The 27000-nt window shown below is 34.2% G+C and overlaps 1 protein-coding gene across 19 annotated transcripts in view; it reads right to left on the bottom strand.

Moving 5' to 3' along the window:
- Positions 1 to 27000, bottom strand: part of NRXN1 (neurexin 1) — a 952284-nt gene that overhangs the window by 845543 nt on the left and 79741 nt on the right. Inside the window, exon 2 of one of the 19 annotated variants that reach the window (XM_070932263.1) lies at positions 25119 to 25134. The exons of the other annotated variants lie outside the window; for them this stretch is intronic. Coding sequence (XP_070788364.1) covers positions 25119 to 25134 — 16 coding nt within the window. The remainder of the gene's footprint in view (positions 1 to 25118; positions 25135 to 27000) is intronic. 19 annotated transcript variants of the gene reach the window in all.

The raw sequence follows: 27000 nt of genomic DNA, 5'->3' as shown, positions 1-27000 counted from the left end.
CTCAATAAAGGGATTCTTGAGCCTGAATTAAGTTCCATGACATCCAGTCTTCTACTTCCATACAGACTGATGGCATATTTCCTACATAAATTAAAGATTCAGTATTCTATTTTAGATTGTAAGCCCCTGTATTCTGTTTTCATCCATATGTAAGCTATATGTAAGTATTAATGATATACTGATGGGTTTTTTAAATAGTTGGGAGCTGTTCAGAGTTTGATAAAAATTGAGTGGCTATATTAAAATTATTAAATGTTTTAAATAAATAAGTAATTGGCAATCTTGTCTTGTATTGCTTTTTCCCAGAAGTCTTTATAAAAATAAGATTCAAACCCTCCTTTTTTGAGGGGCAATTTTCCCTTTTCCTTTCTTATGAGCAATTTTTCATCACTCTGTAAATGAAGCTCCATTAAGCAGGATTCAGCTCAATCTGTTTTCAATACTAGCAATAAACTTTATGAGAATATATTTCCTAGAATGTACCAAATTTCTTTCTCCATCACTGAATAATTGTTCATAATATATACTGTCATTAAAATATGTATCTGCTACTACAAATTGATTTCAAGCTAGTATCTTTCCAGAAAGGATAAATACAAATGACTAAATAGTTCTGATTTTAATATTTTATTTATTTATATCCCATTTTTATTATTTTTATAAATAACTCAAGGCAACAAAAATACCTAATGCTTCTTTCTCCTCCTATTTTCCCCACAATAATCTGGGAAAGTGGTTGGACTGAAAGAGAGAGAAGACAAAGCCAAAGTCACCCAGCTGGGGTTTTTTGCCTACCATGTGACTAGAACTCCCAGTCCCCTAGTTTCTAGCCTAGTGACCAAACAAGCTAGTCAGGCCAGTGGAATGAATGAAAAAGTGATGATGAAGTTTATCAACCCTGAAATGTTCCATGCATGATTAATTTTAAAAAAAATCTTGCAAAGAACAAAGTTGCATTTTATCTCTCAATTTTGGTTTCAATGCTTTTAATTACTATGGCTACAATCTATATTATAGTTTCCTGGTGAAAAAAGCCACTGAAGAGAATGAAATTTATTTTTAAATAATTGGTCATCATTCATTAGCATTATCTGAATATTGCATACTCAGTTCTTGTCAAATTAGCATTCTCTGAAGACTGCTTGCTTTGAAAATGCAGCCTCTGCCACTTTTTATTCCAAATCCATCATCTACCCTATCTTGGTACATATTTTCTTTTTGGATACAGTGAAGCCAAAAATATTTTTAAAAACCATTTAAAAATTATTTGTTTGTTGGAAAAATGCTCTCAAGATTGGAAGTTTCAATCCAAAAGGAAGCCATATGCTTTGCAATGGCATGCTCTTACTTTTTTTATTTCCCTCCTCAGCAATATCACTGGCTCACTTCTGCATCTTGAAATTTCTAAGCACATTCAACTTTATCTGAAATGGCTAAAATATATTCCTATGCATACCACATTTTAAATTAACAACCCCCCAAAAACCCTACAAAATGGTTGTCCAAACTCTTCTTGAAAACTGCCAACTCTACTCTACTTTGCTTTTACTCTACTTTTATTTTTATTTTAATCTTTTGAGTCATTTTGAATAATTTCCATGTCATTGGGAAATTTAGATTTCTGAATCTAAATTCAGATTTGGACTGAATCACTACAAATCCCTACAAGCTGAATAAATGTTTATTTATAGAGAAGATAATCATTGAACCAGTAATTAAACTATTGGCTACACAGGGAAGCATTTTAGACTTTTCAGCTTGGCAGTTTGTTGTGCCAGTATAATCCTACTTTACCAGGATTCCCTTGCAATAGCTATTCACACTATAATCACCACTCATCTGGACTACACACTGTTCATTGAGACAGCCTCAACATGCCACTTGCTCTTTGGAGACAACCTCAAAGCTATAGCTGTGACAAAATGCAGCAGATGGAGTACTGGGAGATCAACCCTGCCAGTGCAGAATAACACCTTTGGTAACTGCATTGGTTACCAGAAGGTTTCTCAGCCGAGTTCAAAATGCTGCTTAAAATAAAATCTGCCTGTCTGGTTTGATGGTTATAACAGGGCCTGCTAAGAGTATCCTTGCTTTTGTGAGGTATTTAGGGTACAAAGTGGGAGGCTTTCTACTTGTAGTATGCCCCACTTTGTAAAATACTCTTCCCCAGAGTTATCCTCCTGACTTTTTGTAACTTCTTAAAAACAGTGCTATTTCATGACATCTTTGGCGCAAGATAATTGAGGATGCCATAGTAGTCTTAAAACTGTGTTGTATCAGTCACGGTTTTGTTTTAATTGTGATGCTGTTATTCTTCTAACATTTTTTGCAAAGAGTCTATTAAAAATTCTTTAAAATAAATAAACACAAGACTAACTTTTGTTGCACAAAGTTAGTTTGATATATACGCTTCCTGTGTTGTTTTAATTTTAGTTACTCCATAAAATAAGAGATCAGCAATTACCAATTCACCTACTCCATATTTATTAAAGAAATAGAAATAAACAGCAATAAATAAGCTTTAAAATATATATTGGTATTTGGTGAAAAGATAAGTATAACTATAAGAGGTATCTGATAGACTCATTGTGCTGATGGATAAGTAAAGCAAAGTCACAAGTGATACATTGTAAGAGCCACCAAAAGTCATAAAGGAACCTAGTAATCCTTGAGTATCTATCTATACAAGATGCATTTTAAAGCTCTACATTTGTAAAAATTTAATTAAAAAACATTAAAATTGAAAGTGATATTGGTGGCTTTCTCTTCATTGTTTGAGTACTATATACATTTACTCCAATAAATCACAATAGAGCTGCTGCATATGATATCACAACCTATCAAGGCATTTGTTTAAAAATATGTATTTTTTAAAAAAGAAGTATAATAAGCAAACAATTTATTATCCAGAAAAATGATATTAAAAATGTGATGCTAAGTCTGTTTGTACCATTAATATATTCTAAGAATTAGCTAGAAGAGCTCATGATAAATAAATTTAAAAAATATATTGCTTTAAACAATATTTCAATAAAAATGTATTTCAGTAATCTATTTCTCACATCAGGGAACAATTGTGATAAAAGTGATGATTATAATAATACATTACTGCCGTCTGTGATCAAAATATATAATAAAAACATATTTCACAATCACATTCTTACAGATATTAGACTATATGTATGTTTGGTTGGTTGTTTGAATGTATGCATGTGAGATATGTGTGTGAAGCAGTGAGGGTGGGATGCCATATTGGTGCTGACAGGTGTTGATGCTAAAGTGCTGCAGGCTGCTCACATTCCCCTTCCAGGGGTGTGTGGTGAAGTCACTAGGAGGTTCATAGTCCCAAATCTCTGGGGTCTTGATTTAGGGGATGGGGCTGTTTTGGGGTAATAGAAGGGGATAGAATGGTGGCCTTAGTTAGGGGGAGAGATGATGGGAGAGATGGAATGGCCTGCCCTTGGGAACCATGGAACCATTGTTTCTTAAATGAGCCACATTTCACTTCCTTGATCTCAGTTCTGATGCTCTGTCAACAGACCTTCAGTGGTTGTGGTCCTGGCTACTTCTACTGAATACCAGGTCAGTCTGGGATAAAACCTCCACCATCTAAGATCGCATTGTTGATGAATGGGGTCATCTGGCATATATTACCATGATCTGCCTAGGTTCTGAAGTGGAAGAGCTGCCTTTTCTGAAATTTGCCCAACTGGATTTATAATGTGGTATCAATTGAGACTCTGGGGCAGGGATGGAGGTGTGATGATTGTCATCAAGAACTCTTACAGTTTTCTGACGACCTGCCACATATGTCCCTAATTGTGAGATACTGTTCATTAAGTTGGCTGTAAGGATCAGTTGGGGTTCTTGCTGTTATACCTATCTACTTGGTTCATAGCAACCTCCCAGCCTGAGTTCCTTGCCTCCATTTCTGGGCTGGTTAAGTTCTCTAGAATTAAGGTTCTAGGGGATTATATTCAGGCTTCCTGTGAAATGGGATCTGAGTAGGCTCAGGTGCTTACGGCTTCCATTACAGAACCTTACTTGGGACAGTAGTCAAACTCCAGATTTAGTGCTCCTATCAAAGCAGTGACAATGTACTCTGAAACTGAGGGAACTTTCAGTGTTCCTCCAGATAACACCCTGATTTCTATAGGATTCTCTAGGAATACTATCCACTGCAGAGATTCTGGACTGATTAGACTGAACCACCCCAAGTAACTCAGATGGATTTCAGAAGGAGCTCGGATTGTTCCTGTTGGTCTGCTGTATGTCCATCTGAAGCTGTGGTTACTGCTTGGAATAAGGGTGAAGTTGAGGTCTTGGGCTAGATTGTACCTATGCAATATATCTTCTCATGGATCCTATCACTCCCTATGGTTTATGGAAGTCTGTGGGGATGAAATGGAGGTCTACATTTGTTTTTGGCACTGAACAAAGAAGAAACTTGATCAAATATTGGATAGGGCCACTGTTCATGCCTAAATTGTGACAGCAAGGGTGTTGACATATCACTATATCTGCACCCCTTGCAGCCCTATTTTGGGTGGCATGTACTCTCTTGAGTAAAGGTGGTTCAGAAAATCTTTTACAGAGCCATGTGGAAAGATTTGTGCAGCATATGTCAGGTAAAATTGCTTGGATTTGTTCCCAATTGAACACTGGCCTTCTCACAGGAACAGTTTGAGGAAATTGGCTGGGTCCTCAGGTCTGTGAACTCAGCTTCTCTATGAAGATTCTCAATCATCCAGGTCATGGTTGTTCCAAAGGTACTTTTCCAAAAGGCAACTGAACTTCCTTGGTTTTTTTTCCTTGAAAGTGTTTTGCTTTGCATCCAAGAAAGTCCAGTTGCCTTTTAGAGAAGATCTTTAGGTCAAGCATCTGGTCTTTAGATCCCTGCCTGTTCTGGTTTGTCAAAGCAGCCCTGGGTCGTGTATCATGTAAGTGAGTTCAGATGGTAGTTAATTCTTCTTTGAGTGAGAGAGTTATTCCTTTATCTCTTAAAGAAGACTCTCCATAAGAAGCCATCACTGGACACCATCACAATGGACAATTTTTATCAGTATTTCACCTCCTTTTCTTGGGCATGAAAGTGGTTGTGTAACAGCTTCTGGGTCTTGGAGGATGTGGATTATCTAGATTCTTTTCAGTCAGGATTCAGACTCAGGAATGCAATGGAATGAACATTGCTTCTGCTTTTGGATGATTTCTGGCATGGGTGGAGCGGGGCAGTAGTGTATCCATCCTTTCCCTACTTGACTTATCAGCAGCTGTCAATAGTATCAACCATGTTATCCTTCTGGATCATCTTGGAGATTGGGGGTAGGGAGCACAGAATTGTATTGGTTCACCTCCTTTCAGTTCATGATGATTTGGGGAAAGAGAATACACCTCTGGATTCTACTATGTAGGCTACTACGGAGATTGGATTCTTTTTCCTTTCCTCTTTAAGAGGCTGCTGGATGAATTCATCCATTGCCATGGTGTGAGAAATCATTTATATATCTCTAACCCCTGGCAAATTAAGCAATACTATCTCTCCCTGGTTACATCAGCCTAGGCCACTAGATCTTAGAAGGCATGTTGAAGGTACAATTATCTGGGGACCTTCATTTGGTGGGTCCCAGAAAACTTGTTCTCTCTGCCATGATGCCCAGCTTGTGAATCATTCTTTCTCCTGAAATTATATTAGTTCAGTTCCTTTTGACATTCCAGAAGTCCCTCAAGACTGGCTTATGTGATCTGGCTTGGGGCTTTAGGAAACTTAAGACATGCTTAGATGGTTCCATTGCTGAGGTAGGCATTTTTATCCTCTCTTTGCCTAGAGTTTGTATATTAATTTTTATAATATTTGTCATTTAATGTGTATTTTATAATTTTTGTGTTTGTTTTTACATTTGTTGTTTTATTTATTTTTTGGGAGTTGGAGAGCTATACAAATCTGATTAAAAACAGACAGACAGTTACTATGTCATAATTTAGTTTCTTTAAATTTTTAATTTTAAGTGAAAGTATAATACCTAAATATCTTAAATTATCCTTTATCCTAATTCCAAATTGATTTTGTAATTTTTCTAATTTATTTTCCCTATCAATTTCCATTAATAATTCTGATTTTGCCCAATTTACTTTCAAACCAGTCATATCTTCAAATTCTTCCAAATGTATTTGAACTCTTTTTATATCATTTGTAATATTATTTAAAATGACAAGAGTGTCATCTGCATATAAATTAACTTTGACACCTTTATAACCTATTAATTCTGAATCCTCTTCAATCAAAGTTGTTAAAATTTCCATTGCTAATAAAAATAGGGTCGGAGACAGAGGACAACCCTGTCTTGTCCCTGCTTCCAAATTTATATCTTGTGTAAATATACCATTTACCTTCACTCTTGCCGTACCCCTCTGGTACAATTTGGAAATAATATGAATAAATTTATTACCAAATCCTAATGCAGAAATCATTTCTTTTATAGTATCCCATTGTATAGAATCAAAAGCTTTAAAAATATCCAAGGCAAGAATACCTATCTTATCACCATTATTTTCAGCAATATCAATAACATTTAATACTCTTCTAACTAAATCACACATATAACGCCCTTTAACAAAACCTACTTGATTATGGTTTATATATTTATCTATAAAATTATTCAATCTATTTGCTACAATTGCAGTAAATATCTTAGCATCTTGGTTAATCAAGGAAATGGGCCGATAGGATTCAATTTTTTCTAAATCTTTACCTGGTTTCGGGATTAAGGATATAATTGTTCTATTCCAGGACATGGGAATATCATCTCCATGTAATATCTTATTATACAATTTCTGTAATTTTGGGATCAAAGTTTCTTAAAACTCTTTATAAAATTCTGCTGGTAACCCATCCTCACCTGGAGATTTTCCAAGTTTTAGCTTCTGAATCACATCTTTAATTTCCTCAGAGGTAATATCCTTTTCCATTTTTTCTTTATATTTATTATCAATTTTCTTCTGACCATATTTTTCTAAGAAATTTTTTAATTTACAATTATCAATTTCTTTTTTAAGATATAATTCTTGAAAAAACTTTTTAACAATTTCACGTTTCTCTAATTTTTTATAACATCTCTTACCTTTTTCATCTATTAGGACACCTATTTCTCTTTTTTATTTTTTATCTTTCACCATTCTTGCTAATAATTTTGAATTTTTATTACCATATTCAAAAAATTCTCTTTTTAAATAGCTTAAATTTTTTTAACTATTTCTGTATCTTCCGCTATTTGTTTATTTTTCAATTTTTTAAGTTCCTCCCATAGTTTCCTATCCTTAGTCTCTAGAAATCTATTTTCCAGTTCTTTTATCAATTTCTTCTTTTCCTCTATTTTTACTTTATAATTCTTATACTTCCTACTTGATAATTTAATACTTTCTCCTCTAAAAATTGCTTTCATTGTGTCCCAAACTGTTCCATAATTAACTTCCCCATTATCATTCCAATCCCAATTTTCTTCCCATTTCTTAAGAATACGATTCTTATCTTCCTCATTTTTATATAATTTTTCATCATATCTCCAACAATTTTCTTTTTTCTCCAAAAACATATCTAATTCTAGTAACAATTCTGCATGGTCAGAGTCTTTAAATATTCCAACATCCATATTATCCACGTTATCCATCAGATTCTTGGATACAAAAATATAGTCAATTCTTATGAATTAAATACCTTTGAGTGAAAAGTATACATTCTTTCGTTACCTTTAATCTCCCTCCAAACATCTACTACACCATTTTGCAACATCCAATTATCAAGTATCCCCATTTTTCTTATTCCACCATATCGGGTAGGATTGGTACTATCCATCTGGTTTCTAATTAAATTAAAATCACCAGCAATAATTACGTTCCCTACCCTTTCAGTTTGCAACAAATCGGTAATCTTATTCAAAAAATCTTTTTGATTCACATTTGGTGCGTATAAATTAACTTATGTTATTTTTTCCTCGTTAATACATCCTGTTATTATCAAATATCATCCATCAATATCTGCTATTACTTTGTTTTTTTTTTCAAATTGGACTCTATTTGATATTAATGTTGCAACACCTCTAGATTTTGAGGACCCAAAAGCTTTTTCATAAACCTGCATCCCTTTTAAATACATCCTGTTTATATCCTCAGATTTCTGATGAGTTTCTTACATAAAAAGTATGTCAGGAGAATCTCTTTTAATCTTAAATTCTAAACGTCTTCTCTTAATCTGATTCCCAGTACCTTTAACATTCCAAGTCATTACCTTAATTACCCCCATTAATATTTTTAATTTTAACTATTCCCTCTTTTCCTTTCCGTGACCCAAAACCCAAACAAATATATATAGACAACACATAACATTAAAAAAATAATAATAAAATAATAATAATATAAAACATACAAACAACATAAAACAAAAACTAACATAACACACAACCACATAAAATCTTCATCTCCCACCGTCTTCATTAAGACACGCCTTGTTTCCAAGAGTGGGGGAGAGGGGACCCCGTCCATCAGCTGGGTCATCTCTTCATTGGCATAATTCTGGTTTCAATTGAACAACTACAGGTTCTTCATCCCCGCACTCGATCTCATCTTCCCTTTTATGTTCAGAGTCCAATGTAATCATCTTTTCCACTCCTTCACCAGTAAGATCTCAACTTTTCTTCTGTACTTCCGCCAAAGATGGAGAAATATCTTTTGTTGGTTTTCTTTTCCTCTTTGGTTTTGGACCTAAACCTCCGACCGCCCCTCCTTCTTCCTCTGGTGTTTATGTATATATTTCAATTCCACCCATTTTGAGTAATTGTGATCTTAATTCACTTTGTTCTTCCTCTTTTTCCAAAAAGCCAAGCTCATGGAAGTATTGGACCACATCCGTTTCTATTGTAAATATATGCATTCTATTTTTATAGAAAAATTTCATTCACTGTGGTGGTCTCCAATTATACTTGAAGAAATTGAAGAGAAAATTGGGAAATATAAAAAACTTAAGTTATCTTGGTTTGGTAGAGTAGCTTTATGTATGTTGCAATATTTTCAGGATCAGACTCAATAAAATTAGTGAGAGTTAAAGGTTTAAATATACTTCCTTTTATTTACAATAGGCATTCTATATTCACTGAATATTCACAGATAGAAGCAAGGAAAAGGGTGTAGGTGGCTCCTTATATATACAATGGGTGGAGCTATAAGTGGGAGTGGTGAATTATGAATACATTAAGAAGTGAAGAATAAGTTAACCCCTGATACCCCGTTCATATACTATTTACACATTAGAGAATAAGGCATTTACATCTGACAAATCCCCCTCTAAATGCCGATTCGTTATACAACACCAATTACATTCTGATTCAGGACAATACAAGACATACAATTTAGATGTTAAATATTTGTGTTGCTTAGAAGGTAAAGGCTTTGTCAATATGTCAGCTAATTGTTCTGAAGTATCACAATGCACTGCTTTAATAAATCCATCCTGAGATAATTGCCTCACATGTTTAAATTTTATATCTATATGCCTGGACCTTTGTCCAATGGCATCAGATCTAGATATTTCAATGGCCGCTTTATTGTCTTCATGCATAACAAAAGGCAAAGCAGGTTTTTTCCAAACATCTGAAATTAAATCATTAAACCATACAAGGTTATTTGCAGCTTTGGATAAACAAACATATTCCGCTTCTGTCGTTGAAGTGGCTACTAGTTCTTGTTTACCAGTATACCAGTAAACTGGACAGTCATTTAAGAGAAAAATATAACCAGATGTACTTTTTCTGCATGATGTGTCTCCAGCCCAGTCCGCATCTGCATAACATGCAAGCTTTGGTTCTTTATTATCACTAGGTTCTAATACTAAGCAAAAATCTAGTGTACTTTTCAGATATCTTAAAATTCTTTTAACAGCTTCCCAGTGATACATTGTTGGTTTGCTGACGTGTCTGGATAATAAATTGAGTGGTAAGGCGATATCTGGTCTAGTCCAATTAGATATATAAAGAAGTGAACCTATGATTGATCTATAAAACGTGTTATCCTTGAATTCAGGGGAAGATTCATCAGTATTTCTAAGAAAATCAGTTTGCATAGGAGTATCACAGGGTTTGGCATTGTTTAAATTGCATTTATTTAAAAGTTCTATAATCTTATCTCTCTGAGTAAGTTTGAATCCCCTTCTAGTCTTATTAATTTGAACACCAAGATATTTGTTCACTTTACCTAGAGATTTCAACGAGAAATGTTCATTTAACTTATTTACAAAAGTTTCTCTTCTCTCTTTGTGTTTTCCTATATATAAAATGTCATCTACATAAATCAACACAAATTCAATGTGATCATCACCCTTTTTGACAAAGAAACAGTTATCAGCAGTGGTAGCGTTGAAATCCATGGTCTTAAGTACTTTTACTAAACAATCATACCATCTTTTACCAGATTGTTTTAATCCGTATAAACTCTTGTTCAACAGCCAAATTTCATTTTTGTTGGTGTATTGACTGTGAGGTGCTCTTACGTATATTTCCTTATCTAGTTTTGCGTGTAGATACGCAGTCTGTATGTCATATTGAAATACATCAAGATTGAGTGCTGATGCTACCACTAGAGCTGTTTTGACACTCTCTGTTCTTACAGTGGGGGAATACGTGTCAGTATAGTCCTCCGGATATTTCTGTGCATAACCTTGTGCAACTAATCTAGCTTTATATAGAGTATTGCCTCCTTCTAAGTTCTTAATTTTATATATCCACCTGGTACCAATAATTGTTTTATCTTTAGGTGCAATTGCAGGTGTAAATACATTTAATCCTTGTAAACTTTCCATCTCTTTTTTCATAGCTAATTCCCATTTTTCTTTTTCTTCACGAGGGAGTTTTAACACTTCCTCATAAGTATTAGGTGTTATTGGCTCACCATCCATATGCATTATGTAATCTCTGTATTTATTTGGCATTTGATTTCTGTTGTTTCTAATGACTCTTTCAGGTTTGCTATTGTTATCATGCAAATATCTTGCTTCTTTTTTTGTTAGTGTGTCTGTCTTTATTTTGTGTTGGCTATTTGTCCAAGTTTTGGTTTTGCTTTTATATTTGTTGATATCCTGTTTTTCTATGGTCCCTTTCTCATGAGATTTTGTATCTTTACATTTATTTGGAAATATTTCATTAAGATGTAATTTAGACCAGTTGGCCTGTTCATGGAACACAGCTGTTCTGGAAACTATAAATTTGTTATTATTATCAATGAATCTGTACCCTTTGGTGCCAGTTTCATATCCCATAAATCTGAGTCTTCTGGATACGTTTTCTCCCTTTCTTCTCAACTGCTTAGGTATGTGTACGTCTGCAGTGACTCCAAATATGTGCATGTGTGCTAATTTTGGTTTCCTATTATACATTACTTCATATGGTGTCTTATTTACAATACTGGACCAGGTTCTATTTTGTGTGTAATTTGAATAATGTAAGGCTTCTGACCAAAATTGTTTGCTTAAGCCAGCATCCTCCAATGTGCATCTAATCATGGTTTGTAATGTGGAATTCTTTCTCTCTACAATCCCGTTCTGAAACGCAGAAAATGGACTAGACGTGTAATGTAGCATTCCTCTATCCTTTAACCATTGGGAGAATTCTTTAGACATGAATTCACATCCCCTATCTGTCATAATTTGTTTTATTCTGATATTGTGTTGTGTTTCTATGCGTTTGTAAAATTCCTTAAATTTTTGAAAGGTTTCATCTTTGTGTTTTAATGTATAAACAAACCCATAACGGCTATAATCGTCTACTATTGTCAGGAAGTAACGTTTTCTATAGGTGATTGATGGAGTTAATGGACCAACTAAGTCCATGTGTACTAAGTCAAAAATTTTGTTAGTTGATCTAGTAGATTTTCTTGGTCTGGGACTAGTTTTTAGTTTTGTAGATTTACATACTGAGCATTCCAAATAGTTTTCACAATTTTTTATTTTGACACCTTCTGCGTGTTCAGTCATTTTTTGTACTACAGGAAAACTGGCATGTCCTAACTTCCTATGTAAGATGTGAGCACACTCATCATGAATTGGTTTACCTATTTTTGGTTTTTTTTCATTGTGTGCATCTGCGTGATCATGAGATATTTTACATTCATCATTGTCACTGTTACTAATATTTTCATCATCTGCTTCAATACAATCTTCCATATTTGAATCAATGTTATGCAACCATTTTTCCTTCGTTATCAGATAAGGTAGGCCTCCTTTAATCATCACAGTGCCTATATTTATTTTATTCTTCTCCAAAGTCGCTTTTCCCTTTGAGAAAACTATATTAATGTCAGAATCTCTACTTAGTTTTATGGCACTTAGTATGTTATGAGGTATTTCAGGTATTAACAATACCCCCTCTATTTTTCCTAGACCAGGCAAGGTTACATTTCCTCTGCCTAATACTTGAACCTTTTCTTGGTTAGCTACCTTTATTACAAATTTATCTTCTGTAAATGAAGACAATATATTTTTGTTATTAGTGGTGTGATTAGTTGCTCCAGAATCAATAAGCCAATTATTGTTCTCATTTTGCTGTATTTTATTGTTGTCTTGTTTATTTAATCCATTCAGTGAACCAGATTTTCTATCCTTTGAATTATCTCTGCCCCCTCTATTCTCTTTGTAATTTGGTGGGCTTCTATATCTATGTCTATCTATGGAAGACTGTCTATAATTGTATTTGTTCCTATATTCTGACCTATGTCTTTCCTTTGAAATTTTGGGACAATCTCTTCTATTGTGTTCCCTGGATCCACAATTGTGACATTTGAATGTTTCATTATATTTTTCTTGGAAAGCTACTTTCCTATAAGGTTTGTGTTCTGTGTGATTGCTAGAACGATTTTTTCTTGAATTGTCTTCTGCTATCAATTTATTAGATAGACTTTCTATGGATAAATATCCTAGATTGATAGTGTCTAAATGTGACATAAAACTGTCCCATGATGAATCAAGTGAGTTGATAATAACACTTTTCATTGTTTGGTCTGAAATCACCTCCCCCCTCAAATGCAGCTCAGCTCTTATTTTGTTTAAAGATATTAAATGCTCACTTATGGAAACCCCTGGTTTCACTCTAGATGAAAAGAAATCCTTAGACATTCTTGTGGTGGTAGCCACACTATCACTGTGAAATAAATTAAACATGCATTGAATAATTTCTGAATCAGTCAGATTAGGTTTGATGCTATGATACATTGCAGGAGACACACTAGATATTATTAAGAAAAATGCTCTATGGTGTAAACAATCTATTTTTAAAGTCCAAGGTCTTTTTGGGGGACTAGTGATAAAAAATAGTAAATTTTCCTTCATAAAGACAACCTGGAGCTGTTGATACCATTCTTGCAAATTAATGCCATCAACCCTTAGTTTTGGGAAGTCACTGGGTAAATTTCCGACATTATTTTGTCCATTACTTACGACCTGAGGTAGTCCGTGGTCTCGCAAGTGTAGAAAATTGCAAAACGGCATGGGGATGCTCGCAACGAGTCTGCGTGGTTCTCTCGCCAGTTCATGTCTTCCCGGACCGTCTGCGTAGTTTCGCGCATGCGCGTTGTCCATTTCTTCTTTGGAGTCGTCGTGGAAGGTTCTCTCCATTGCGGCTCGCTCGCTCTGCTCTGCTTCAGACGAGTCGGTCTCTGGTTCGACCTTGGGAGTTCTGACGACGGCGGCTGCTCTTCTTTTTCTTTTGGGGGCGTTGGCACTTGCTTCGGTCTGTGGTGTAGGGCGGAATCGACAAGGCTCTCTGGGTTCGGGCGTCGTCGCTTTCGAAGTCAGGATGGGAGCGGGCAGGTCTTGAGGTATCGGCTTGCTCGCTCGCTTCTTCGGTGGCTCTTTGGTAATTTTTAGTTTTGGCCCAAATGCAGCAAAAAGTGTTTTCATTGCTGATTTTATTTGGGATTTTGTTGAGTCATCTTCACTTTCTGATTCTGATTCTTCTGAGGAGTTCGAATCTTCTTTTTCATTTTCGTTGTCTGATAACGTTTTTCGCGCCAGAAATTTTGAATTGAGCATTTTGATTGGCTCTGCTTCGCTCATCTTGGAGGCCTGTTGAAACCAAGATGGCTGCCATTCAAAATTTCGCGCGGGATCACTGTTTTTCTTCTTCGTAATGACTTTCTCTGCAGTCATATCACTCACTATTTTTGGGTCTTTAGACTTCTCATTAGTGATATTTTTCTCTCTCGCTGCTCCGCTGTTCTTCAGCATTTCTTGGAGGTTCGCGATGAGGCTTTCATCATTCTTCTGGCTTTTTAATAGTTTTAATATCTCTGACCTGAGTTCGTTATTCTCTATTTCGATTTCCTCCTGGTCATCATTCTCGTCTATTATTTCTTCGTCTTCAGTGGCGTATTCTTCGGATTCTCTCGAAATTGCGTTTGTGTATTCGTTGATTATTTCTTGTTCTGTTTCCATTTCTTTGCTGTAGGCCCTGGTGTTGGGCCTATCTTTCTTAGACATTTTTTAAGTTTTTTATTGAGTCAATTAACCATCCTCTGCTACCAGCTTGTTGCAATATTTTCAGGATCAGACTCAATAAAATTAGTGAGAGTTAAAGGTTTAAATATACTTCCTTTTATTTACAATAGGCATTCTATATTCACTGAATATTCACAGATAGAAGCAAGGAAAAGGGTGTAGGTGGCTCCTTATATATACAATGGGTGGAGCTATAAGTGGGAGTGGTGAATTATGAATACATTAAGAAGTGAAGAATAAGTTAACCCCTGATACCCCATTCATATACTATTTACACATTAGAGAATAAGGCATTTACATCTGACAATATAAAATGATGTTACTTCCTAAATTTAACTTTTTATTCGAGATGCTTCCGATTTTTTTAACCGAGAAGGACATTGAAGTATATCAAAAAAAAAAATAGATAAATTTTGTAATGGGGATAAAAAACCAAGACTGATTAAGAAAATATGGTATCAGAACCAAAAACAAGGTGGTTTAGGAATTCCAAAATTATTAAACTATTATAGAGCATTTAATATAAAAACAGTAGTAAAAATTTTAAAAAGAGATGTTAAACTTTGGGGTAATTTGGAAATGAAGGAAATAAAGAAGTTTGGTTACAAATGGTTTTTGGAAAATTTTAAAGGTAAGGTTAAAATTTGTAATTATTGGTTAAATAGTTTGACTAAAAATTGGGACAGAGTAGCAAAAAAATTAATACCAGACACATTGTATTTAGGTAAACTGAAAGAGAATTGCCCAATGAAATTAAATAGTAACAGAGAGAGGATTATAATAGAAGAGAAAGTGGAAACAATTAGTGAATGGTTGAAATTTATAGAAAATGAAATGAGGAAAGAGGAAATTTATGGAAAATTAAATATTAATTGGTTTGAAAGAATTCAAATGAATAAATGGAATAGGAAATGCAAAGAAAGGAACGATGAGAGTAGAAAGGAAACGGAATTTGAAAATTTGACATCTCGAATAATAAAAGATGAAATTGGGCCAAAGGGATTAGTTAGTAAAATTTATAAAATTATTAACTTTGATAATAATTCACAAAGGGTAATGAAAGAGAACTGGGTAAAAGAAGTGGGTATTGAAATTTCTGATCAAAATTGGAATATGAATAGGGTTAGCACAATAATGAGGACATTATCAATAAGGATTAAAGAACATAATTATAAAGTTATTTGGAAGTGGTATTTGACCCCAATAAGACTTTTTCAAATGGATAATAAAGTGGATAAAATGTGTTGGAGATGTAAAGTGGAACTCGGGACATATGCTCATATGTGGTGTAAATGTAATGGGGTTGAACTTTTTTGGTCTAGGATAGAAAATGAAATATTTGAAATAATTAAGAAGAGGGTCAAATTGAAATTGGAAACCATATTGTTATTAATATTGAATGAAAAAACATTAACAACTGGAAAAAGAGAATTGGTGAGGATTTTGGTTATAATGGGGAGAATTATAATTGCTAGATATTGGAAATTAAATGTTGACTTAAAATTAAAAGAATGGTACAATGAAACATGGAAATTTGCATTAAATGATAAATTGACTTGTGATATTAAAATTAGAAGTGGTATATATAAAGAAAATGTTTTTTGGAACACTTGGCAACCATTTGTGGACTTTGCCCTTGGGAGATTGGATGAATCGGCACCAGTACCTTATCAAAGAGATTTCTGGAAGAATTGAAGACTTCAAGTTCCTAAAACTTCCTTTCCGTTTGTATAGCACGTTGGGGGAAAATTTTTTTTTCTTTCCTTACTATTGATTTTTTGTATTGATTTTTTCCCCTTTTTGTTATTCTTTAACAATAAAAATATAATAAAAAATAAAAAAAACAGACAGACAGATAAATAATATTAGAATATGTAAATTTGTATGGATTATGTAAATTTGTATAGGTTATGTAAATTTGTATAGGTTATGTAAATTTGTATTATATTATACAATATAAATTTGCATAAAATCCAAATGAAGCCCCAAATTAAATCTATAATTAAAATAAGAATTTTAAAAGCTCAACAAAAGGGATGTATTTGTATGTTTTTGAGGTGATCTGACAGTGTGGGAGAAGGTATCATCAATATGCTCCCCAGCTTCATATTTCCACCCCAGGTGAAATAATCCCACCTGCCAAAAAGGGAAATTGACATATATACAAAAATATTATTTTTAAAAAAATATTTATTTTTTATTTTAAATCATTTTGATAAAGATTAAAATTATAGAATTATAAATGCACTATGCATCAGATGGTTTGCTCATAAAATAATGTTTGGTGTTAGAAATTTAAGGCATCATTTATTCAGGCAATAATTATGAATTGACTAAAAGTATTTTAAAGGCAGTTTAATAAAAAGCAGTTTAAGGAATTTAGAATCACTTAATTTCTTCTTGCTAGGAGAAACAGATGTACAAAAACAAGTTGAAAAATATCAACAGGATTAAAGAGGGTATATTTTTAACTTTTTCTTTCACTGTATGAAATAGATATATAAAGCATTGATCTTCATAAAAAAATCAACAACTGACAAAGTTGAGACTACACATTGGAGAGCTGGAAATGGGGAGACCATTTTTAAATTTTTTTCCTCAATTTTTGTTTCTGAACCTTCACATCTAGCAACAGTGCAATATTTATGCATAGAACTCAAAACCCCAGTTACTTAAACTGGTGAATACAAGTTTCTCTTTGAATGCCACCTATCAACCTGGGCACACAATATTTGCAATGTCCCAAAGACTGTAAGAAAGTCCAGTTGCCTTTTGAAAAGCACCTTTGGGACTACCATGACCTGATAAGAATCTCTATAGACAATATTTGCAACAAGTATGGGATACATACAGTATATGAGAAAAGGATCTCAAAAGTGAATATACCTTTCTAAACTTAAACTAGCTAGTTAGACATTTCTTGAATATAATAAAGTTAACTATTTGGGAAGTCAGCAGAAATATGAAGACTTAATTTATTATTCTTTTGGATGAAATAAATCATTACATGATTAGAATTTGAGTACAGCTCTTAGTATATAATGATACGTCTCACTTTTATGAATTTGTCTAGACTCTTTTAAAAAGTACTTAAATTATTGACCATCTCACTATAACCTGGAGAATCAAACTGAGTTCTAAAAATCCTGTGCTTCTTGACTGTTCATTCCCAATTTCATGGTGTTTATGATTAAACTCCAGTCAGATTTGGACCCCAATATTTTTTTATAATTTTTATTAAAACTTCACAGAGCACATAAAATAAAGCATAAACTAATAAAGAAGGGAGGGAGGGAGGGAAGGAGGGAGGGAGGAAGAAAGGAAGAAAGGAAGAAAGGAAGGAAGGAAGGAAGGAAGGAAGGAAGGAAGGAAGGAAGGAAGGAAGGAAACTTCTGATATCTTTTGCAGCAAATTTAACTACTATTAAAATTATCTCTTTCTCTGTGTTTATGGAAAGGCTCAATTTTTCTATAATCTAGTTGCTGTTTTTCTAGTCATCAAAACAACAAATCATAAGTGCATTTTTTCTGCTTCATTCAAAAGGTCTACAAGGGATTTTCAGTCAACCATAAATGTTTATGGTTTTCTTTAATTAAACAGGTTAAGCAGTTCTACTATCATTCCCAACCTGCCCATAGTTTGGATCTGGTGTGGGTGGGTAACCTGAAACCCCAGAGCCCCTTTTAGCAGCCATTAAAAATGGTTAAAATATGTAACAGATGAAACTGAAATATAAGTCACAAGACAGGTATTCATGGTTAAAAATAAACTTTCAAAAGCCCCAAGAACCTATATCCTTCATGTAGATGCATTGAAAATAACTATGCACTGGAGATTAAAATGCATCCAGGAATAAGAGGGAAATCTTATCATAACCAAACAGAAGTTTAAAAGGTGGTCCTTATTTAAACGAAATGATTTTTGTGAACTAGTTTCTCACTTCCAAGCAAAAATATCTAAATAAAATACAATATTTTTTTCTCTCTTAAATAAGCAAGAAAACCTTATTTATTTGTTCTTTAAGTGGAAGGTATATGATTATAAGGTGCAGTCCTATGTCCCTTGAACAAATTTCCAAGAAAGGATTTGTAAAATTATTATTACTACCCATATTAAGAGGACTCTCACCCCCAATTGCTTTTCCTGGTGCTGATGTATTGCTGTTACTATTATTTCATTTTTAGTATTCTCTCCATTATGAGATTTATTAAACCACCTAAGTGCAGTCACATAATAATGCTAACATCTTATGGAAAATGGCCTTAATACACACTGTACATTACAGTATATGAAACATATGAAAGAAAATACGTTTTGATTGCAACTGGTTATTACTTTCCCTTGTAGAGATCTGTTAGGGATCACCCTTGATATTTCAGATTCAGAAGCTGAAGAGCCTGGCCAGATAGAATGACAGTCTGCATTATTGTATAAACAGAAGAGAATGTACTTGAAGAGACACAGATGCAAGCTGACCCAAGGTATGAGTGAGGCAAAGTCCTAAGCCATGAAATATATTACAAAGAGTAAAGCAGTGAAAGCCAGACCATCTACTTGAAAAACAGATATGTGACTCTCTCTGGGATGTTAGTTTGACCAACTATTTGTAGCAAATAATATTTCACCCACCTTCTTGAGACTAGCACAGCAGCTGAAGCTGGAAAAACAATCCCCAGCCACAGCTTCCTTTGGGGAAAGTGTGCGACCTTCAAGAATAATTGCTAAGATCAATGCCAATGAATTGCACAGGCAGTTATATAAAAAATAAATAAATAAGAGATTATGAATTGAAGTCATTCAGTGTATTTGGATACAGCTCCCATACTTTCCAAGCTAGGATGATCCTTTAAAATTTGGGAAAATTTTGAGGCAGCAGGTTGTAGAAAGCTATATTACAAATTAATTGCAAAGTAACTGACCTCAAAGTAGGGGGCACTGAAATATTATGTTTCTTTAGTGCAGCAAATATATAGGATATTTAAAACTTCTTTATACATTTCATTAATACATATTAGACCATGGGTCTTCAAACTACGGCCCAGGGGCCAGATACGGCCCACCAAAGCCATTAATCTGGCCTGTGCAGGACCATGAGGCTGCCCCGCCCACATTGCCCCACCTACCCACTGGCCCCACCCACCTTCTGGAGATTGGGGAGGCCAAAAACGGGACATGCAGAGGCCTCTGGAGGGCCCATTTTTGGGCAGCAGAGAGGTACTGGAGGCCGGGGAGGCCAAAAACAAGCCTATTTTTTGCCTCCTCAGCCTACACACACACACACACACACACACACACACACACACACAAACAGAAGTCCCTCATACACACCTCAAGGTAGCCACATTCCTTCACTATCCTGCTTTCCACCCTCAGGAACATAACGAATTAAAGTTTAATTTGTTTGTATTGTTTGGACTGCTAAATTGGCCATTCCCACCCAATCACATGACCACCTAGCCATGTCTACCCAGCTGGTCTGGCCCCCAATCAGTCTGAGGGACTGTGAATTGGCCCCCTGTTTAAAAAGTTTGAGGACCCCTGTATTAGACATTAGATATGTAAAATGGTCACAACATTGAGTCCAAGAGGTCAATTAATAACAATTTAAGGACGTTAACAAGCAGTGAACCTATGACTGAATAAAATAAAATAAAATATGAATCTGAGAAATATACTTATTATAAAAGTAATAAGGTTTTATTTGAACTTAGGAACTCTACATTTATTGTGGGTTGCTCAATCCTGATTGAAATTAGCAAACATCATTTTCTCAGATTTTTCCATTAGTTTACTGAAAAGAAAGCCTTCTATTATTTTAGAATAAAAATTGTATCAAATCAGTTCTAAAGCATAAAACAGAAGGAAAGGAGAAGGGGGAGGGGGAGGGGGAGGAAGGAATTTGATTTTTTTAGTTTCTTTTCTATGGTGTTAGATCATCTCATAGTTGATCTGGCTAAAATACTGTAATATAAATATTAAACTCATTCCACATCACTATTTTTACACAGGGAGGTAATCAGTTTCTCTGCCAAATGCATTTGCTTCCATCTGTGCCTGGACTGATTGTTCAAATCTTTATGGTAAGGGAACATCTTAAGATGTCCCTCTAGTGTTTTCATTTTCTCTCACCAGCTGGATTCCAATTAACAGCTTCATGAGTAAGTTTGCATATTGGCACTTGGATGAATATATTTCAAATATGTCCAGAATATTTTATATACATTTTATTGAGGATTAAACAATTTTTAGTTAGTAGTTTTGGAGTAGTATTTATTCTCTCATTATATTTGGATTTTGTACAAACTTATGTTTTAAATTTTATTTTTTATGATTGTAAATTGCTCACAGTTACCTTGAGGTAACCTATAAATTTTATAAATAAATAAAAAAAGCCAATATAAAGTAGTTATGATAAGGTTGAAGATAAATGTTAGAAAGAGATGTTTTACTTAGGAATCAGCAAAGCAAATTATGTATCTTGAGGCACAAGATATTCAAGGTATATAAACATGGTCTAGAACCCTACAGAGCAGAACAGGAGATCTGAAGCTCAGGAAAAGTTTGGAAATATTTGTATTATTCTCTCTCTCTCTCTCTCTCTCTCTCTCTCTCTCTCTCTCTCTCTCTCTCTCTCTCTCTCACACTCTCACTCTCACTCTCACTCTATCTCACACACATGCATACACCATTCAAATTCACAGGGCAGCATGGTATGTAAATTCCTTGAGCTCCTGAAGGTCAGTATTAAAATCTAAAGAACAATACAGTAATGGAAACAAAATAAAAGTTGAGAAGGTATCATACTTTCTCCCAAGAGAACTCTGATAAACCTTCATAAAACATTGCATCTGCTATCCTAGTTCTTTATCTGCTCTTTCAGGAGAACTGCAAGCTCAATACAAAGAGGCTGAATTTGTATCCTCAAGCTTATATTACAAAATATTTTATTTTCCTATTAGTTCTTCCATTTTAGGAGCAACAAGTTTATATACTGCTCCAAAAAATAAAGGGAACACAAGCAGAAGACATCCAAGATCTGAATGAATGAAATAGCCTTATTAAATACTTTGTTCTTTACATACAGTAGTTTATACACTGCTCAAACAACTAAAGGGAACACAAAAGTACTGTATGTAACGAACCAAGTATTTAATAAGGCTATTTTATTCATTCAGATCTCGGATGTCTTCTGCTTGTGTTCCCTTTATTTTTTGGAGCAATGTATATACAGACTATAAAATTTTGTATAATTAAATGCAGCAATGATATTATATAAAATTTGGCATTTGAAAGCTCCTTAAATGTATATCTCTTTCTAAAGTAGGCCTGATGACTTGGACATCTGTCATTTTGTTCCTAGTTTAACTTCTGTAAAAAATAATCCATAAATATGTTTTGTTGAATTCTTTTCAAAAGTTGTATCTATTATTGCATTCCTGAATGCAATAGTAGATTGCAACCCTTTAATTTCATTTTGTCACTATGCTTTTCAGCATATTAAGCATTTCCCTGGTATAATTTATTTTAATAATGGGAATGCTGGAGGGGATCAGGAAGAACTAAAAATTAAAAGAAGTAGGTAAGTTTTACAGAAAAGCTGTATAACTTACACTTCACATTTAAAAGGAATAGCTATTTGGTATTTAACAATGTTATGAAAACCACTGGATATTAAATTATAGTAAAAACAAATTTCAATTTGGGGCTTGACAAAATAAAAATGAACATTTCTACCAAATGCTAGCAGTTTTTAAAAATATTACTATACCAAACCATTATGATATTGATTCAATTCTAGAAACTAGAAATAACCCAAAGTAGAAAAACCTACACTTAGGGTTCTGTAGTGAAATGTAATGCAACTTTTAAATAATAAAAGATACACTTGGATAATTTGTATTGAAGCCAAATTTATATTCAAGTCCAGTTGACTGATAGAGAAAATGTTTTATTAAATTTGGAAGATATGTCATAAAAACATGTCAATATATAATAGAATTTCTGATAATAATTGACATAGTTTTAATAATTATTTGTCTAATTCTAAAATTTCATTCTTTTTCAAAATATTCTTTATACTTTGGGCTTCTCACCTCATTATTTGATGGTTTTATATCTATCCTCTTATATATGTTCAAAGTTACAGTGATGTACATATCTGATTTTATGGAGGCTATCTACATTGAAATATCAATTGATATTTTTTGATACTTCTATGCTTACCAGTAATTCTTTTAAATAGCCATTTGAGTTGCTTTTCAAGACTAAGCACTTCATTTAACAAAACTTATAATCAAGAAATGATAAATGATATTTTTCAAAATTAAATTAACTTTTTTAAAAAATGTTAAGCCCTAATACTGTGGTGGCCTAGACACCAAACTCAGATTTTTTCCCAAAAAGAAAACACAGTTAAATCAACTTTTCAACTAAAGCATATCAAAACAAGCATGTTTTATGGAACGTTTTTAATGGAAACAAAGAGAAATATTCAAGACATAATTCAATCACCTAACAACTGCAAAAATCCACTGTCATCATTATGCACCTACAACATCTCCTGTAGCTGTGGATAATGTATATTATAACTACAAAAGATCTGATTAAAATCTAGGACAATTTGAAAAATCAGCAGAGCCTCACTTGAAAGAATACCTAACAAAGAGAAAACAAGGCCGCCCAAGCCTCCAGAACACGCACAATGGCGCTGGCAGCCACGAGGAGTTAAAACACACCATTAGTCAACCTTTCCTTCCAGCAACACCTTCAAATCCTCCCTTGTCATGGGGTAGCGGGCTCGAGCCACTGGCTCTTCACGCAGGCCCCCGAAAATGGCTGCCGCAGTTAGTGGAGCCTTTTCCAGCCTCCCTTTCCTGCAATACCAAGCCTCCAATAACAGTGGGCTCGAACCTAGGGCTCTTCACGCTGTAAACTCTCTCTCTTCCTTGCACTTCCAAGTTACTGCTGGATCAAAAGCTGTTTTTGACAGAGCTCACTCTGCCATGTCTATCCAGAGCTACAGACTGAGTCGAAACTGGGAGGTGTCAGCAGAGGGTGTTTCTTCAGTTTAGACCCAGTCTATAGAGCTATAAGAGAAGAGTGATACCCATGCCTGGAGTCTCAAGGCACCATACAGGAAAAAGTTATTGTGGGTAATTTCCAGTTTAGTTTGCCCTCAGTACATACCGAGTCAATCCTTATATTCAGATTAAACACAAATGCTACTCAGTTTATCTAGTAGAAATATATTAATAAATGAATTTATTAAACATCAGCAAACTAATAGCTAACTAGCAAAATGGGACAAAATATAGGAAACAGGAAATAAGATATGAATGGTCAAGAATTTGCAGTCTATAGTTACATTAAAAAAAAAAACTCAGAAGTTTCTAGAACCATAATAACAATACTGTGCTGTAGGCAATTAGGATTAGCTAATTCAGCCTTAGCTCTTTTATGTACAATAACAGCATCCAAACAGAGATGGAAAATTAGACACCAGGTAATTCTACGTCTATGTTGCACCATGAAAATCCACAATTTGTGGATGGGGATAATCTACCCAACAGTATATTCTCTCTGGAATAGCATTTGGATCTTATTCTTTCTGAATTTCAAACGTAAGTTAATAGTCACTTTTTTACTTGGTCAATAATTAATTTAATATTTTTTTATTAAAATGTTTTTTACTTATTAACAGAACATTCAGCAGAGTAAAGAGGCAGAAAACAAAATAGACATACATAAATATATACACACAATTATGAGCATTCTATCACCTCAGCTATCTAATATGGGTAATGAAAGCATTGAGTTTCATAGCAAGAAAAACTTAAGTGCCTGGTCACTCAGATATAATTGTGCTTTCTAACACCTTCTTCTTTATAGAGTATAACCAGAGAATAATAAAGTTTCCATTTTCTTAAATGAGGTATTAAAATGTATGACAGGATAGCAGTTAGCAAGTAAAAGTTTTAAAAGATGTAATGTTTTAAAACATCTTATTTTAAAAGATATATGCACACTAAATACATAAAATAGACTTTATAATTCATATTTGTATTTGAAAATGCAAATATAACGTGAAAAGTAAAATTTAACTTAGACCTACATGAATTTAAGAAAAAAAGAAATCAATAAATTCTACATATTGACTCAACAATGATAAATGTCTATAACCTGTTTGCAAAATGCCTGTTTCTAGTTAGCACAGAAAGTAATTATGAACCATCAATGTTACATCAGAACTAGGTCTAATATAGATTAAAATCCCCAAAAGAAAATCAATGATAAACATAGAAATTAGCCATATTTATAATTGAAACATGATCCGTATACCATCCTTTGAATATTATTCAAAATATGAAACATAGAAGATGATATACAGTATACTGAAGATCTACCTATCTTTCTTATAGTGGCAAATATCTGTAGCTCAGGTGTAGGATGACGGTAAAGATTCATTCTCCGAGCTTGTGAGTTGGTTTCTGAATGTTTCATTACCATGGTAGGTAACATCTTCAGTGGAGTTTAGGGGATGTCAGTGTCATTCTGTTTATAAGGGCTTAGGTGTGGGTATGTCAAGTGAGGGTCTTGTGACAGGTCTTATGATGAGCCTGGCACTCCACAAGCAATTCCATCCACAGACACATTGACCTACAACTAGCCTATGAACCCCTCAGAATGCAAATCAACCGCACAGCCAACCAAAGACAGCACCGACCTTCAACCAACTCATGCAATCCCCCCCCTCATACACACCAGCAATTCACCTCCAAATGACCCTGACCTGAGGTAATCTCCTTATCACAAGACTCACAGCTGACTCACACAAGACCTGTCATAAGACCCTCACTTGATAGACTCACACCTAAGCTCTTATAAACAGAAAACTGACAACCCCTAAACTCCACTGAAGATGTTACCTAGCCTGGTAACAAAACATTTGGAAACCAAACCACAAGTTCGGAGAATGTACCTTTACCCTCATCTACCTATCTTCTTAATTAAATCAGAAGGTTGCTGTGAAGATGCACTACTCTGATCTCCCAAGAGAAATGCTGAGATTCATATGTCAATGTATTTTATACTACTGAATATTTTAAATACACATATTTTGACTGGGGTGTGTCAGAATCTGACTTTTCCCCAAAATCTTTCTACCTCTTTTCACCAAAAATAATTGAAATACTAAAGCAAGATGGTCTATTTAAATGGACCTTTTATAAGCATGCAAAAAAAAAAAACAAAAAAAACCCAAACCCCTATTTGTATTAGAACATGCATAATTTGAGAATGGGAGAATAGCCAACTTGGATATGCAACCATATGTGCCCAAATCACTCTAGAAAATGTTGGATATGTTTATTGTGCACATTAAATATATAAAATAAAACTCTAAGTTAAAATGTGCATAACCATCTGTGACTGGGAATCCTTAATGAAATACGTATCCTATTTAAAAGTAAGTAATTTTTCCTATTAATTTTAAGACAGAACTAGACATAATGAAGCTTCTTCCATTATTTGATGTATTATACATTTTCAAAATAACAGTTTTCAAACTCATTTTAAAATAAGTTATATATTTATATTTATCCTATAAACATACAGGACTATTTGCTTCAGGACTGCAGAAAGTACACTCCAGTCTCCACATTAAGCAGAAAGAACAGGAGCCATCAATTCGCTGATGACGTAAAATGATTTAACACCACTGACAATGCTGCTGCCCTACAAAGCGACCTTGACTATGTGTCAGAATGGTTGCGCATTTGGCAACTCCAAATCTCAACTTATAAATGCTGTGTCCTACACATTGGCAAAAAAAAAAAAAAAATCAGAACACCTAATACAAATTGGGCAGAAACGATCCCGTAGATGACCCTCACTTTGTCAAGGACCTAGGAGTACTCATCTCAAACGATCTAAACCCCAGAGCTCCCTGTAACAGCATTGCCAAAAAGGCATTAAGAGTTATTAACTTAGTCTTGTGAAGCTTCTTCTCCGGTAACATTGTATTGCTAACTAGGGCATACAAAACCTTTGCCAGACCAATTCTTGAATACAGCTCATCCACCTGGAATACACACTGTATATTGGACATTAACATGCTTGAGCGGGTCCAGAGATATTTCATGAGAAGAATACTCCACTCCTCTACTCACAATAGAATCCCTTATGCCACCAGACTTGAAATTCTGGGCTTGGACAATCTGGAACTGTGCCGCCTGTGGTCCGATCTAAGCATAGTACACAAAATTGTCTACTACAATATCTTACCTGTCAACAACTTATTCAGTTTCAACCACAATAATACACGGGCAAACAATTGATACAAACTCAAGGTAAACCGCTCCAAACTCGATTGCAGAAAATATGACTTCAGCAACAGAGTGGTCAGTGCCTGGAATGCTCTACCCGACTCCATTGTTACAGCCTCAAACCCTCACAGCTTCAACCTCAAACTG

The sequence above is a fragment of the Pituophis catenifer genome, unplaced genomic scaffold (genome assembly GCF_029215685.1).
Source record: "Pituophis catenifer annectens isolate HBS135680 unplaced genomic scaffold, rPitCat1.0.hap2 SCAF_1, whole genome shotgun sequence".
Classification (NCBI taxonomy): domain Eukaryota; kingdom Metazoa; phylum Chordata; class Lepidosauria; order Squamata; family Colubridae; genus Pituophis; species Pituophis catenifer.
The sequence above is the reverse complement of the archived record's forward strand: the minus strand, read 5'-3'. Positions and strand labels throughout refer to the sequence as shown.